The sequence below is a fragment of the Tiliqua scincoides genome, chromosome 5 (genome assembly GCF_035046505.1).
Source record: "Tiliqua scincoides isolate rTilSci1 chromosome 5, rTilSci1.hap2, whole genome shotgun sequence".
In the NCBI taxonomy this organism is placed as follows: Eukaryota; Metazoa; Chordata; class Lepidosauria; order Squamata; family Scincidae; genus Tiliqua; species Tiliqua scincoides.
The window spans coordinates 124,167,963-124,183,469 of NC_089825.1; the positions used below are offsets into that span (position 1 = coordinate 124,167,963).

The 15,507-nt window shown below is 47.2% G+C and overlaps 1 protein-coding gene across 4 annotated transcripts in view; it reads left to right on the forward strand.

The window, feature by feature from the left end:
• Nucleotides 1–15,507, forward strand: part of LOC136651745 (uncharacterized) — a 37,549-nt gene that overhangs the window by 695 nt on the left and 21,347 nt on the right. For 3 of the 4 annotated variants that reach the window (XM_066628395.1, XM_066628392.1, XM_066628393.1), the window contains exons 2-4: nucleotides 5,045–5,332; nucleotides 10,255–10,410; nucleotides 14,749–14,982. In XM_066628395.1, coding sequence (XP_066484492.1) covers nucleotides 5,045–5,332; nucleotides 10,255–10,410; nucleotides 14,749–14,982 — 678 coding nt within the window. The remainder of the gene's footprint in view (nucleotides 1–5,044; nucleotides 5,333–10,254; nucleotides 10,411–14,748; nucleotides 14,983–15,507) is intronic. The other variant, XM_066628394.1, reaches the window with a different exon arrangement.

Consider the following 15,507-nt stretch of genomic DNA (forward strand, 5'->3'; position numbering starts at 1 on the left):
CGCCCGCCTTCTGTTCTCTCCTTCTCCATAATGCTAAACTTTTTCCTCTGGTGCTTCCAGTGGTCCAGTCCACTTCCGGGCCAGATCCTTCCATTGGGAAGATGTTCCTGGCCTGGGTGATCTGCTAACCCCCAGCAGATGATCTGGCTGCATTTCCAAGCACTGCATTCCGAAACGACTCCCCTTTGGCGGGAAAGGACTGAGCACAGGCTGCATTTGCACAGTGCCTTCCGTTGAAACTGCTGATGTTTCTCGCAGCCCACTTCAAGTGCTGTGCCCCAACCCCGGGAAAGACCCCTCCAGGCCACTTCCGTCTGCCGTGATGTACTTTCACTTTCTGATTTGATTGCCTGTCTGATCTGGAGCGTTTTAAAAGGCTTGAAACGTCTTTCTCCTTTTAAATACAGCAATTCTTTTAGATAATCACCCACCCAGTAGCTGAACTGGCTACTGATGCAAACACTTGCTTGCTGTTCAGGGGGGGGGGGGGTCGTGGTGTCCATGGCAAGTCTCATCAGCAGACCAGGGCAGCAGTGACATCAAGAACAGAGCAGAGTTTCAGCCTAAGCATTAGCCCTGAACACTTTTGCCCATCTGATATGCTTGCTGGAATGGGTGAGGCTGGGCATCAGTGGTCCAGAGGTCAAGGGAATAATTCAACTGAGTATTGCCCCCTGCTCTGAGCCAGGCATAGCACAGATATTCTGCGCCTTGGCAGAACAAACACCTTGACAGAGCCAAAATTGAGCAAGGAGCTTAACCCTTCCAAACACAGCCCTATTAAAAATATTTATACAGACACAGAACCACCCAGGCTTCCATCTCACTGCAATCACCTGCAAACATACCTGGGGATAAATCCCATTGAATACTATGGGATTTACTTCTGAATTATGTGTAGGATTTAGGCTGCTTGTGTGGGGAGAGGGGAAGACAAGTCCTAGAAGCAGAGCACTGGAATGCATTAGAAAGCTTTAAGGGCGCAATCATAACTAAAGGCAGCCCACAGGGTTCAGTGATGCTGGCACAGCCTCTACTGCATACTGCAGGTGACAGAGAGATAAGTTCAATTCAGGCACCTGCTTATAAGTCAGTCTCACTGATAAGTCAAGGGCAGGTTCTGAGCCAAAATCATGGAATTTTCTATGACCCTCAGATAAGCCAGCGGTAGCAGGGGGGTCAAACTTAGCAGGGTACCTGACTATAATTTTATCTGATTTTATCCAGGACCTGATCCTGAAAAATAACCTACCAGTAATTGATGTCTAATAACTGTACAGTCTCTACTTTATTTAGAATACAGTAAATGATCATAAGATACATTTTTATACATTAACTTTTTTAATCCTGGTCTTCACAATCTTTTTTTAAACAGCATAACAGTAACTGCACTGTAAACAACATATCAGTAGAACCATTAATCAAATCCTTCTTTAAGTTGCCTAGTATGTTAAGCCAGAGGCTCTACATATAACATAAGAACAGCCCCACTGGATCAGGCCATAGGCCCATCTAGTCCAGCTTCCTGTATCTCACAGCAGCTCACCAAATGCCCCAGGGAGCTCACCAGATAACAACAGACCTGCACCCTGGTGCCCTCCCTTGCATCTGACATAGCCCATTTCTAAAATCAGGAGGTTGCACATACACATAATGGCTTGTAACCCGTAATGGATTTTTCCTCCAGAAACTTGTCCAATCCCCTTTTAAAGGCATCTAGGCCAGATGCGGTCACCACATCCTGTGGCAAGGTGTTCCACAGACCAACCACACTCTGAGTAAAGAAATATTTTCTTTTGTCTGTCCTAACCCTCCCAACACTCAGTTTTAGCGGATGTCCCCTGGGTCTGGTGCTATGTGAGAGAGTAAAGAGCATCTCTCTATCCACTTTATCCTTCCCATGCATAATTTTGTATGTCTCAATCATGTCCCCCCTCAGGTGCCTCTTTTCTAGGCTGAAGAGGCCCAAACGCCATAGCCTTTCCTTATAAGGAAGGTGCCTCAGCCCAGTAGTCATCTTAGTCGCTCTCTTTTGCACCTTTTCCATTTCCACTATATCCTTTTTGCGATGTGGTGACCAGAACTGGATGCAATACTCCAGGTGTGACCTTACCATCGATTTGTACAACAGCATTATAATATTAGCCGTTTTGTTCTCAATACCTTTTCTAATGATCCCAAGCATAGAATTGGCCTTCTTCACTGCCGCCGCACATTGGGCCAACACTTTCATCGAGCTATCCACCACCACCCCAAGATCTCTCTCCTGTCACACGCAGCTCAGAACCCATTAGCCTATGTGTGAAGTTTTGATTTTTTGCCCCAGTGTGCATGACTTTACACTAACTTACATTGAAGCTCATTGAAGCGCATGAAGGGCAGGAGGTCTGGTCTAGAGGGTAGAGCCTCCGTCTGCCTGAAGATAACATCCACAAGGTCGCCAGTTCAAGGCCACCGGCACCGTGCGACCTTGAAGCAGCTGACAAGCTGAAGCCGAGCTATTCCATCTGCTCTGAGCGTGGGAGGATGGAGGCCAGAATGTGAAGCCAGATCGGAATGAAACACCTGAATGTAGTGGTTCTTGAAAGAAAGAACCTTCTTTCAAGTGTAAAAATCCCTATTTAATAAGGGATTTAAATAAGCCTGCCTATGTAAACCGCCTTGAATAAAGTCTTGAATAAAGACCAAGAAAGGCGGTATATAAATACCTGTTATTATTATTATTATTATCTACCATTTTGCTGCTCATTCTGCCAGCTTGGAGAGATCCTTCTGGAACTCCTCACAATCACGTCTGGTCTTCACCACTCGGAAAAGTGTGGTGTCGTCTGCAAACTTAGCCACCTCACTGCTCACCCCTGTCGCCAGGTCATTTATGAAGAGGTTGAAGAGCACCGGTCCCAGGACAGATCCTTGGGGCACACCGCTTTTCACCTCTCTCCATTGTGAAAATAGCCCATTAACACCCACTCTCTGTTTCCTGGTCTTCAACTAGGTCTCAGTCCAGGAGAGGACCTACCCTCTGATTCCCTGACTGTGGAGTTTTCTCAGTAGCCTTTGGTGAGGGACCTTGTCTAACGCCTTCTGAAAGTCCAGATGTATAATGTCCACAGGTTCTCCTGCAACCACATACCTGTTGACCTTTCCAAAGAATTCTATAAGGTTTGTGAGGCAAGAGTTACCCTTACAGAAGCCATGCTGATTCTCCTTCAGCAAGGCCTGTTCGTCTATGTGTTTTGAGATTCTGTCTTTGATGAGGCATTCCACCATCTTACCCGGTGTAAATGTTAGGCTGACCGACCTATAGTTTCCTAGGTCCCCTCTCCTTCCCTTTTTAAAGATCAGTGTGACATTTGCTATCCTCCAATCCTCTGGCACCGTGGCTGTTTTGAGGGACAAGTTGCATATTTTAGTCAAGAGATCAGCAACTTCATTCTTCAAATCCTTAATAATCTTGGGTGGATGCCATCTGGGTCCTGTGACTTACTGATCTTTAATTTATCAATGAGGTCTGAAACATCTTCTCATTTAACCTCTATCTGACTTAATTCCTTGGTCAGGAGGGGCCGTTCGGGTAGCGGTATCTGCCCGAGGTCTTCTGCCATGAAGACAGATGCGAATAACTCATTTAATTTCTGTGCCATCTCCAAGTCTCCTTTTATCTCCCCTTTCCCTCCCTGACCATCCCGAGGGCCAGCCACTTTTCTGGTGGGTTTCCTGCTTCTAATATATTTGAAGAAGCTTTTATTATTCCCCTTAATGCTGCTGGCCATGTGTTCCTCATAGTCTCTCTTGGCCTCCCGTATCACCTTCTTACATTTCTTTTGCCACAGTTTATGTTCCTTTTTATTCTCCTCATTAGGGCAAGACTTCCATTTTGGAAGGAAGCTTCCTTGCCCTTTACAGCCTCTCTAACTTGGCTCGTTAGCCATGCAGGCATCCTCCTGGACACCCTCCTGAGATGACGTGGACCTGCACCAGCTCTAGCTCTTTAGCTGACACCAGTCTGTCTGACTAGAGACAAGGGGGAGTGTTGGGGCCAAAATGAAGAGGAGGATATTGGTGTAGCCGTTTCTGCTGATTCCTGCCCTCCGCCCACCACACCTTCTCCAATCCCTGTCCCATTCTGCCATCCTCACCCCTTCTGCTGCTTTATTGGCTCCAGCAGACAGCAAGCATGAACTGCTGCCAGTGGAAGTGCCAGCTCATTGGCAGAACTGCTGCCGACAATTGTGGTGGTGACCTCTCTGTGTTCGACAGTGGAAGTGCCAGCTCATCGACAGAATGTCATTTTCCACAGCAGGCAGGCACTTAGGCTGGAGGAACTCAGGTTCTGCCAGCTGTCAGCCTGGTTAGGAATAATTAGGATTGGGCTCCCTGTGACTTGTCAATTGAGATGTGCACCCAAACATGTGCTACTCAAGTGTGTTACCATGGCTGACCCATCCACGAGGCTGGCAGAGGTGGCTGCCTCAGCACAGGGCACCTTTCTCTGTCCACCTACTCAGCTCCATGGCTCCTCCTGTGGATTGGAAAGGGAAGAGGGGGATGGTGAAGAAAAGGAAGTGTGGAGGGAGGGAGGGTAGTGGCTACATGGAGGGGGAGGGGAAATGTGGAAGGTGTAGTGGCTAGACTCTCTTCCACACTTCCTCTTCCCCTTCTGGATTTTCCAATCCAGAGATACGGGGAAGGAGCAGTGGCGGGAAATGGGCAAGTGGAGGTATGTGCCCCCTATCTCTACTGGAGGCCTGAGTTGCGCACCTCCATTGGCCTCATGGCTGGGCCAGCCCTGGCAACAGAGAAGCAATTTCCAGCTTTCAAATCATTGGGAAGAATGCCTGTTGTGTGCGTGGCAAGCATGAGTGAAACTAGACTTGCTCTCTCAAAAATGGGCTGTAGCATGCGGTGGCCGATGGTTTATGCAGAGCCTTGAAATGCCTGGCTTCCCCTACGTTTCCCAGGACCGCAGGGAAAAGAAAATAACTGGTACGCCTGGTTAAGTTTCTGGTGTGGACATCTCCATTGATCTTATTTCTTCTGACAGAGAGGAAGTCTCACTGGGGCCGTGTCTTCCCAGCACAGCATTTCATTGAGCGCCACCGGGAGGAGCTGATCCAGCGGACAGCTATGGTGGAGGGTGTCCTGGATATGCTGCACGGCACCGTCCTGGATGAAGAACAGTATCAACAAATATCTTCAAGGAAAACCAATCAGGAAAAAATGCGAGAGCTCTACAAGCTGGTGCCAAGCTGGGATGACTTCAGCAAGAACCTGCTGTATGAGGCGCTGAAGACCAAAAACCACTTCCTTATTGAAGACCTTGTACATGAAGGTAAAAAGAGTCCAGTCTCTCCAGTGTGCATGGAGGCTGTTTTAAACAACAGAAATAGAGGTCCACCTGAAGTACATACCATAAAGGAGGAAGGGCTTGACTAAGTGCCAGCATTGGCTAAAGAGCAGAGTTGGAGAGGCTGTAAAGGGCTAGGAAGCCTCCTTCCATAAGTGGAAGTCTTCCCCTCATAAGGAGAATAAAAATGAACACAAATACTGGCAAAATAACTGTAAAAAGATAATGCGAGGCCAAGAAAGACATTGAGGAGTGTATGGCCAGGAACTTGGAAGGAAATAATAAAATCTCCTTCAAAAACGTTCGAAGCAGGAAACTTGCCATTGCAACCCTCCTCTGCCCCAAGGCTGCAGTCCTTTGCAGGCCTTCTTGGGAGCAGGGCTTCTGAGAGGAATTTTATCAGGGGGTACAAAGTTTCTTTTGGGCCCCTTTGCAAAGGGAGAGGGGTGAAACAGAGTAAGGGAGGGTGGTGATGGGCGAACAGGAGCGGGGAGGGACGAAACAGGGTGGGGGGGTAGAGACAGCTGGAAAAGTTTTAGGAGCCCAGGTCTACCCACCCATGTGGCATCAGTAGTGACCCCAGTATCCCATACGGGCAACAAGTCTGAGTAGATAGGAAAATGTCAGATCTCAGGAAATTTCTGGGCCCCCTCCTTTGGCTTCTGGGCCCCCCCTTTAGACCTTGGGCCCGGGTACAAATGACCCCCTTTACCCACTTCTCCTAGGCCCTGCTTGGGAGTAAGACCCATTAGATAAAAAGAGATTTGTTTGTATAGGATTATGAGAGAGACAATGGAAGCCAGACATATATGCAGAGAACTGGATTGGTTTAGAAAGCTGTGTAAGGAAGTGATTAACACTCAGATAGTCTCAGATAATGTCACCTCACCCAATAACAGCTTAATCCTACAGGCCTTTTATTTCTGTGGAAGAGGCATCTGTAAAAGAGGGCTATAAAAACAATGTTTTCCCAATGCACCACTGTGGCACAACTAAACTTTCACTCTGCCACTGAGATGCTTGTTTCTTAAAGCAGCTACAACACTCAGCCAAGTTTTGCAGTTTGCTTCAGCAACTTGGTCTCTCAAAAATGTGAGTAAAGGGGAATACAAACTGGAGACTGAGCTTTATAGCTACAGGTACTTTAGCACAGGTCCTAACACAGCAAATTAGCCTTTAACAACCCTCTTTGATAAAAACACTGGCTAGGCATAAACAGCCTGTTAGCCAACAATAGCTTTTCCAAGCTGCTAACAGCACCTCTTAATTACCAGGGACTCAGCTTTAGCTAGTCACCAAGGTAACCAAAACTTCAAGACAGAATTTTACCTGCCCCCCCTTCCCTTCTGTACTCACAATAAATTAGCCAAATAACTTATTTGATTTTACTGAATATACTGAAATTATACTGAAAATATACATCTCACTTAAAAGAAAGTAATAGACATTAAGAGGGAAAACCCCCTCAGAGACAAACACAGACACAACTAAAGCAATAAACCTAAAAACTCCTAAATTATACTGAACCTATCACTTACAGGCATAAGTTGAAAAGACATAAAGTATGACCTTCGCTGTCCTCCAAAATTTGCAGAAATTCCTCATCTAAGATGAGAAGATGAGGCAGGGAGGATAACCTCCCAAACACCAAGCATAAACCCACCTCCTAAATTCCTCTTTATACCTTTGAAACACCAAGGATCTAATCAAGAGATGGCCCTATGTCTCCTGACTGAATGATGTAATCCTTGGGGTCACTACAGATCACTTTTGATTCATTAAATGATACCTACACAGCTGCAATAAGTTTTTAATAATTAAGTACAACACTCACAACTGCAATAAGTTTCTGATAGTATAATGTCCTTGCTACCATCACTATTACTCCCTCTGCATTCCCTTAATCAAAAAGGAACACTGATAAGAGCAAAGTGCTTTTTGTTTTCACAGGTCAAAATGATTTCCTACTAGCTCATACCTAATGTTACTGCCTTCTAGCAAATAGATGCAGCTTGCAAAATGAAGTCAGACTTGGACCTAGTCTGGCTTGTTCTTTTCAGCATCCCATTGTCATAAAAGACTCTGCGGTGGCACTTCAGGACCACTGTCACACAGTAGGTGCAGTGGCAGATCCCCACAAGCATGGACCCCAGATGGTGTCAGGGCAGGGAGGCTGAAGTGAGGGATGGTTTGTGGTGTGAAAAGGAAGGGCCTAAGGGAGTAACTGGGCAGGGAAGGGGGAGGCAGTGGGGAGTGTCTTGGGCAGGAGGGGGGTGGATTCAGCAGCAACAATGTTTGCTGGGTTCTATTGTATCCCTCTTTTACAACCCAACACAACTCTTGGTTCTTCTTGGACTGCGCCAGCAAAATAGCTGGTGCAGGTCCAAGGAGACCCATAGCAATCAACCCCCCACAACACCATAGCATGTAGTACCTATTCCAGTGGCTTGACTGCATTCTGAAATATGGCAGGGGATAGGATTGGGCTGTGTGTGGGAGATGTCCTTAGCAAGACAACTTCTCTGATGCTCAAACATAAGAACATCAGAAGAGCCCTACTGGATCAAGCCATAGGCCCATCTAGTCCAGCTTCCTGTATCTCGCAGTGGCCCACCAAATGCCCCAGGGAGCACACAAGACAACAAGAGACCTGCATCCTGGTGCCCTCCTTCACATCTGGCATTCTGACATAACCTACTTCTAAAATTGGGAGGTTGCACATAACCATCACAGCTTGTAACCCATGATGGACATTTCCTTCAGAAATTTGTCCAATCCCCTTTTAAAGGCATCTAGGTCTGATGCCATCACCACATTCTGTGGCAAGGAGTTCCACAGACCAACTATGCACCGGGTAAAGAAATATTTTCTTTTGTCTGTCCTAACTCTCCCAACACTCAATTCTAGTGGATGTCCTCTGGTTCTGGTGTTGTGTGAGAGGGAAAGAGTATCTCTCTATCCAACCTCTGCATAATTTTGTCTGTCTCAATCATGTCCATCTCAGGTGCCTTTTTTCTAGACTGAAGAGCCCCAAATGCTGTAGCCTTTCCTCATAAGGAAGGTGCCCCAGCCCAATAATCATTTTGCTTGCTCTCTTCTGCACCTTTTCCATTTCCAGTGTCCTTTTTGAGATGTGGTGACCAGAACTGGACGCAATACTCCAGGTGTGGCCTTACCATTGATTTGTACAATGGCATTATAATCTTAGCCATTTTATTTTGAATACCTTTTCTAATGATCCCAAGCATAGAATTCACCTTCTTCACTGCTGCCACACATTGGGTTGACACTCTCATTGAGCTGTCCACCAGCACCCCAAGATCCCTCTTCTGATCTATCACAGATAGCTCAGAACCCATATGTGAAGTTTTGATGTTTTGCCCCAATGTGTATTGCTTTACTTACATTGAAATGCATCTGCCATTTTGCTGCCCATTCTCCCAGTCGGGAGAGATCCTTCTGGAGCTCCTCGCAATTGTTTCTGGTCCTCACCACTCGAAAAAGTTTGGTGTCATTTGCAAACTTGGCCACTTCGCTGCTTAGCCCTGTCTCCAGGTTATTTATGAACAGGTTGAAAAGCATCGGTCCCAGGACAGATCCTTGGGGCACTCTGTTTTTCATCTCTCTCCATTGTGAAAGTAGCCCATTGACACCCACTCTCTGTTTCCTGGTCCTCAGCCAGTTCCTAATCTGTGAGAGGACCTGCCCTCTTCTTCCCTGACTGGAGTTTTCTCAGCAGCCTTTGGTGAGGGACTGTGTCAAATCCCTTCTGAAAATCTAGATATATAATATCCACAAGTTCTCCCACATTACATGTCTGTTGACCTTTCCAAAGAATTCTATAAGGTTCGTGAGGCAAGACTTACCCTTAAAGAAGCCATGCTGGTTCTCCCTCAGCAAGTCTTGTTCATCTGTGCGTTTTAAGATTTTATCTTTGATGCGACCATCATCATCTTACCTAGAATAGACGTTTGGCTGACCAGCCTGTAGTTCCCCGGCTCCTTCCTTTTTAAAAATTGGTGTGATTGATTGGTGTGACATTTGCTGTCCTACAATCCTCAGGCACTGTGGTCATTTTAAGGAACAAGTTGCATATTATAGTCAAGAGGTCAATAACTTCAGTCTTAATTTTTTTAATAACTCTTGGGTGGATGCCATGCTTCCATAAATGGAAGTCTTGTCCTAATGAAGAGTATTAAAAGGATTACAAACTCTGGCAAAATAAATGTAAGAAAGATAAATATTTATGTATGTATGCCCTTTGCCTCATTGCCTCGTTACTGAGCTGCACAGTAGCTCAGGTGTAGCCGTCATTGTGCTGTCCTGCCCCAACACTTCCTGTTACTGTATACCTTACACATAGCAGCAGAGAAGAGGGAACTTGAGGCCAATGAGGAGGTTTCCTCCCTCACTCCCTCAACTGGAGCCCAGGAAGTCAGAGAGTGAGGATGCTACAGTATAGACCTATGTCCAGATAGCAGAGAGGCTCATGGTCTCTCCTTCCAGAATTCCACTGTGAACAGCTGAGGTAAGAAACCTGTCACTTTCACACCTGTCGCTTTGTTAGCGGATAGAAATGCCTTCTCCTCACTCTACCTGTCTGCTAACAAAGTGTGATGAAGTCGAGGTTTGTCTTGCACAGTCTCCCAGGTGGAGCAGCGTCTAAAAGAGAAATGCACCAGCAGTTCTCACAGATGGTGCTCCAATAGCTGGTGGTGGGAGGAGCTGGGACAGGCATCATGTTCACCCTTGGGAAGCAAGTTGGAGGGTTGCCAATGGGGTTGGCCAGGTGGGAAGCACCTTCAGTCAGTGCATGCTACGGCTGACCTTTTCTGCCCCCCCTTCCTGTGTCCTTCTCAGTCCCAAACGATAATATCAGAAAGGCTAAGAGGACTTTTTTTTGGCAGATATAACAGATTTAAGGCGTAAGGAAGCTCACTTAGTCCAGCACAGCAGAGGTACCAGTGACAGCATAACTAGCGACACTGAGAGCTCCAAGTCTGGTTTCCTTGACATGACTGCCAAACCTTTGGCCCCCGACTACCCATTGAAGCCCTCTGCAGGTGAGTACCTGGCACTGGTGTGAGTTTGTAGGTTTTGGCAAGTAGCATTTTTGCTTTTCATGATCTGTTTGGTTTATATTTCTCCTTAGGTATGAGGTTGCATGTAGAGCAGTGGTTCTCAAAGTCCTACTCAGACTTTGGGACCATGGTAAGTGCTTTTAGGGGTGCAGTGGAAGACTTCTCGTTTCCGATTGGACTTCTGATTGGAAACTGGAAGTGTGCTCCAATTGCCAATCAGAGCTCTGTGCAGCAGGGAATGCAAGCCTCCCAGACTCTGCCAGAGGCCGGCATGATCCCCCCATTTAAATGTAAAAGCCTCTGGGTCCCTGATTAATGCAGTTCCATCGGGGCACTCAATCTTGGGCCACTCCCTTAAGAGGGAATGACCCATTTCCTGTTCCCCAGTGGGTCGTGATCCACCAATTTGGGAACCATTGAGGTAGAGTGTTTGCTTTTCATTCAGCAAATAAAAGCTGTGCCAGACCATGTTATGGATTGGGACCATGACATGGATGGAGTGGAGACCGTGGCGGACCTGGGGCAGGGGCACAGGGGCAAAAGCCCTGAGTGTGGCACCCTGCCAGCCTGCTGGAGCCATTCCGCAGGCAAGTGAATCCCCGCGTGGCACTCAGCAGAGCACAAAAAGCCTTCTGAGGCTTAAGCAATACCTCTGGCTTTCTTGGGAAACCAGAAGTATAGTTTAAAACCATGCGAGAAGTATCAGCAGGCTTTTCAAGCTGTGCTGAGAGTCGCACAAGGCTCTGTGAGCCTCGGTATCCCGGGGAGGGGGGCGGTGACATGATGGGGGGCAGCATGTTGGGGGGGCAACATGTCGTATACCTGCCCCAGGGTGCAATGGGAGCAGGTCCTTTACTGCTGTAGCAAGGGAAAGTGTTAAAGCCCGCACTGTGGCCTCCATCAGTAGGGGAGGGCTTGATCCGGTCCCTATTTAATGAATGAAGAACGAGCATACTAGCCCAAAATTGAGCTAAAGTAATGTCAACTTTGATCCTACCAGTACAATTGTATACATGTTTGCGCGGAAGTAAGTCCCATTATGTGCAATGGAGCTTACTCCCAGGTAAGTGTGTATAGCAGCCCAGATGTACCCAGGGCTTGAGCTGTTGTAACTTGCTGTGCAGCTCAAGGCCCTTTACAGCGTAGCACTGTGTGGACTGCTGGTGGTGATTTGTCCAAGGCTACCACAAATGGTGGTGGTCTTGGAGGTCCACTACTGCTGGCTGTGGCAGGTAAGACACTGCAAGGGTTGGGTGAGTTGCAGGAAGCTGGAACAGTCAGAGAACTGGCAGAATGGCTTGGGTGGGAAGTGGAATGGGGGAGAGTGAGTGGTTCCCTGTGGCAACAGCTTGCACCGGCTCCTATTCCCCTTCCCTAACTCTCTTTGAACTCATGCCAGCTCTAGAGCTGTTGCAGATCCGAGGAGACCCATTAGGGTAGTGGAGGCTTGCCCTAAGGTAAGGAAAGAAGACGGACCTGCTAACAAAAGTTCCCTTACCTTGAGGAGACCTCCAAAACTGCCCCCCCACCGCAGGAGGTACTGCTCTCTCCATTGCCGTGGTTGTTTGCGGGAGGGTTAATTAGGGGAGGGTTGTTTGGGGGAGGGTTAATTAGAATTGGACCGATGTCCTTGAATTCAGTGGAAGTTACTGAGCGAATACACTGAAGATCGCACTATAAGTCTATCAGTGTTTCCTGTCTCTTAAACACCTAAAACCAGTGATTATGGTCTGAAATTTCTTCTTACTTTCTGTCTCAAAGCTTTCTCTGTGCTATCCATTAACATTCTTAATGTCCTGACTCTAGTCAAGTACTGTAGTTTTCCTTAGGCAAATGAGGCTTTACCCCCTCTTTTTTTTTCCTGCCACCTGTTGCTGTTTTGCCAAATTCCCTTTCCAAACTTGGTCTAGAGAAGTTATGCCCACTTTAAGCTAACTAGTTCCCCTGGCTCAGCTAGCTCTAGCAGTCTGCAAAACTACTACTGAACCCCACTGGCAGTTGGAAGGTAACCAGTAGGTAACTTGCCTGTGGGGCTGCAGGGTCCTTCCTCCCAGTTCACAAAGCAGCAGCTCTCCTAAGTACAGCAGTGCCCCCTCAGCTCTCCACCACCCAGCAGTCTCCAGCCATCCTTGTTCCAGCAATCCTCAGTAGTCCATTACCCGTCAGTCAGTCAGTGCATCAGTCAGTTAGAAGATCCCTTAGTCCATCAACCAGTCCATTAGTCCTCTCTCCCTCCTCCAACCTTTCCTCCTCCTGCTACCCACACGCTTTCCTTTCTCCAGATTCTGCTTTTTTTCCCCTGAGAGCCCTGTTGCTTCCAAGTGGCTTTGGCTGTGCAGCACACTCACTGCATTCTAAGGCCCTGGTGTTAACCCCATGCTTCCCAGACCTGTTAGGGGCCACTGTTGATACCACACCCTGTCTTCTCAAAGGATCTTGCAAGAGTTATTAAGGAATTGAAGAATGAAGTTGCAGATCTCTTGACTAAGGTATGCAACTTGTCCCTCAAAATGGCCATGGTGCCAGAATATTGGAGGATAGCAAATGTCATGCCTATCTTTAAAAAGGGAAAGAGGGGGGACCCGGGAAACTATAGGCCGGTCAGCCTAACATCCATATCGGGTAAGATGGTGGAATGCCTCATCGAAGATAGGATCTCAAAACACATAGACGAACAGGCCTTGCTGAGGGAGAGTCAGCATGGCTTCTGTAAGGGTAAGTCTTGCCTCACGAACCTTATAGAATTCTTTGAAAAGGTCAACAGGCATGTGGATGCGGGAGAACCCGTAGACATTGTATATCTGGACTTTCAGAAGGCATTCGACATGGTTCCTCACCAAAGGCTACTGAAAAAACTCCACAGTCAGGGATTTAGAGGACAGGTCCTCTCGTGGATTGAGAACTGGTTGAAGGCCAGGAAACAGAGAGTGGGTGTCAATGGGCAATTTTCACAATGGAGAGAGGTGAAAAGCGGTGTGCCCCAAGGATCTGTCCTGGGACCGGTGCTTTTCAACCTCTTCATAAATGACCTGGAGACAGGGTTGAGCAGTAAGGTTGCAAAGTTTGCGGACAACACCAAACTTTTCCGAGTGGTGAAGACCAGAAGTGATTGTGAGGAGCTCCAGAAGGATCTCTCCAGACTGGCAGAATGGGCAGCAAAGTGGCAGATGCGCTTCAGTGTCAATAAGTGTAAAGTCATGCACATTGGGGCAAAAAATCAAAACTTTAGATATAGGCTGATGGGTTCTGAGCTGTCTGTGACAGATCAGGAGAGAGATCTTGGGGTGGTGGTGGACAGGTCGATGAAAGTGTCGACCCAATGTGCGGTGGCAGTGAAGAAGGCCAATTCTATGCTTGGGATCATTAGGAAGGGTATTGAGAACAAAACAGCTAATATTATAATGCCGTTGTACAAATCGATGGTAAGGCCACACCTGGAGTATTGCGTCCAGTTCTGGTCACCGCATCTCAAAAAAGACATAGTGGAAATGGAAAAGGTGCAAAAGAGCGACTAAGATGATTACGGGGCTGGGGCACCTTCCTTACGAGGAAAGGCTACGGCATTTGGGTCTCTTCAGCCTAGAAAAGAGACGCCTGAGGGGGGACATGATTGAGACATACAAAATTATGCAGGGGATGGACAGAGTGGATAGGGAGATGCTGTTTACACTATCACATAACACCAGAACCAGGGGACATCCACTAAAATTGAGTGTTGGGCGGGTTAGGACAGACAAAAGAAAATATTTATTTACTCAGCGAGTGGTCGGTCTGTGGAACTCCTTGCCGCAGGATGTGGTGCTGGCGTCTAGCCTAGACGCCTTTAAAAGGGGATTGGACAAGTTTCTGGAGGAAAAATCCATTACGGGGTACAAGCCATGATGTGTATGCGCAACCTCCTGATTTTAGAAATGGGTTATGTCAGAATGCCAGATGCAAGGGAGGGCACCAGGATGAGGTCTCTTGTTATCTGGTGTGCTCCCTGGGGCATTTGGTGGGCCGCTGTGAGATACAGGAAGCTGGACTAGATGGGCCTATGGCCTGATCCAGTGGGGCTGTTCTTATGTTCTTCTGTTCCTTATTGACATCTTTTTCTTTTTTCTTTTTTACTCATGGTATGTTTCAACCACGGCATTTTTCATATGCATGGAAAATTTCAGCAGCTTCTTTTCAGATTTGGGAGCATCCCACGTGAGGCACTTGGTGAATTGGTGCCTTTCTGCAGGATGTCAAAAGGGACTAGGCAGTCTGTTCTGACTGTGGGTTCTGTGTAGGCAGGATCTGTGTATGAGGGTTTGGCTTTCTACCATCTCTTCCCAGGAGAAGATTTTGTTGAGAATCACCAGGAAGAGCTGATTAGACGTGTCTTTGGGATGGACCTTATTTTAAGACAACTGCGTGGCATAACACGTGAACAAGAATACGAAATTAAGGATGCCCATCAGCCAATGCGGAAACTGTATGAATTGATGTCAGGCTGGAGAACAGGCGACAAAGATCAGCTGCAGCATATCCTGAGGGCAACCAACAGGCGGCTTATTGAACAGCTTGCAGGTAAATATGCTGTAGGAGCCATTAATGCAGAACTTGCCAAACTCCAGAGCTTTTGAAAATCCTTCCAGAAGGGGAAACTGACCCTGCACCAAGCCCACAATTTCCAGTGTGGAGCCCCAGCCAGTCAAGAGGTTTGGCTGGCCCATGCCAAGTGCGCCTTCACCACACCCGCAACTCTCTCCCATTCCCTGAGTGAGCAAATGTCCTAACTACAAAAGAGGACAAGGGTCCCCAAACTGTAGGACATCCAAGAAAAATGTAGGACATGTCAAAATGAAAGCTAAAATCCAGGGATGGGCACGTCCAGAGTGGCTTGACTTGAGTCCTAATGGGCAGACTTTCCAAGTCACCTAGAGCATTTTCACAACTCTAAAAGAGTCATGAGTTTTACCCTTTAAAATGTCAGACATGGAAAAAAATGGGGCTGCTGCCAGGATGTGTGTGTGTGTTGGGGTTCTCCTTTAATATTCCCCTGATGTCCCATTCCATCTATAAACAAGGTGGGATGGAATGGGATAGACTGCA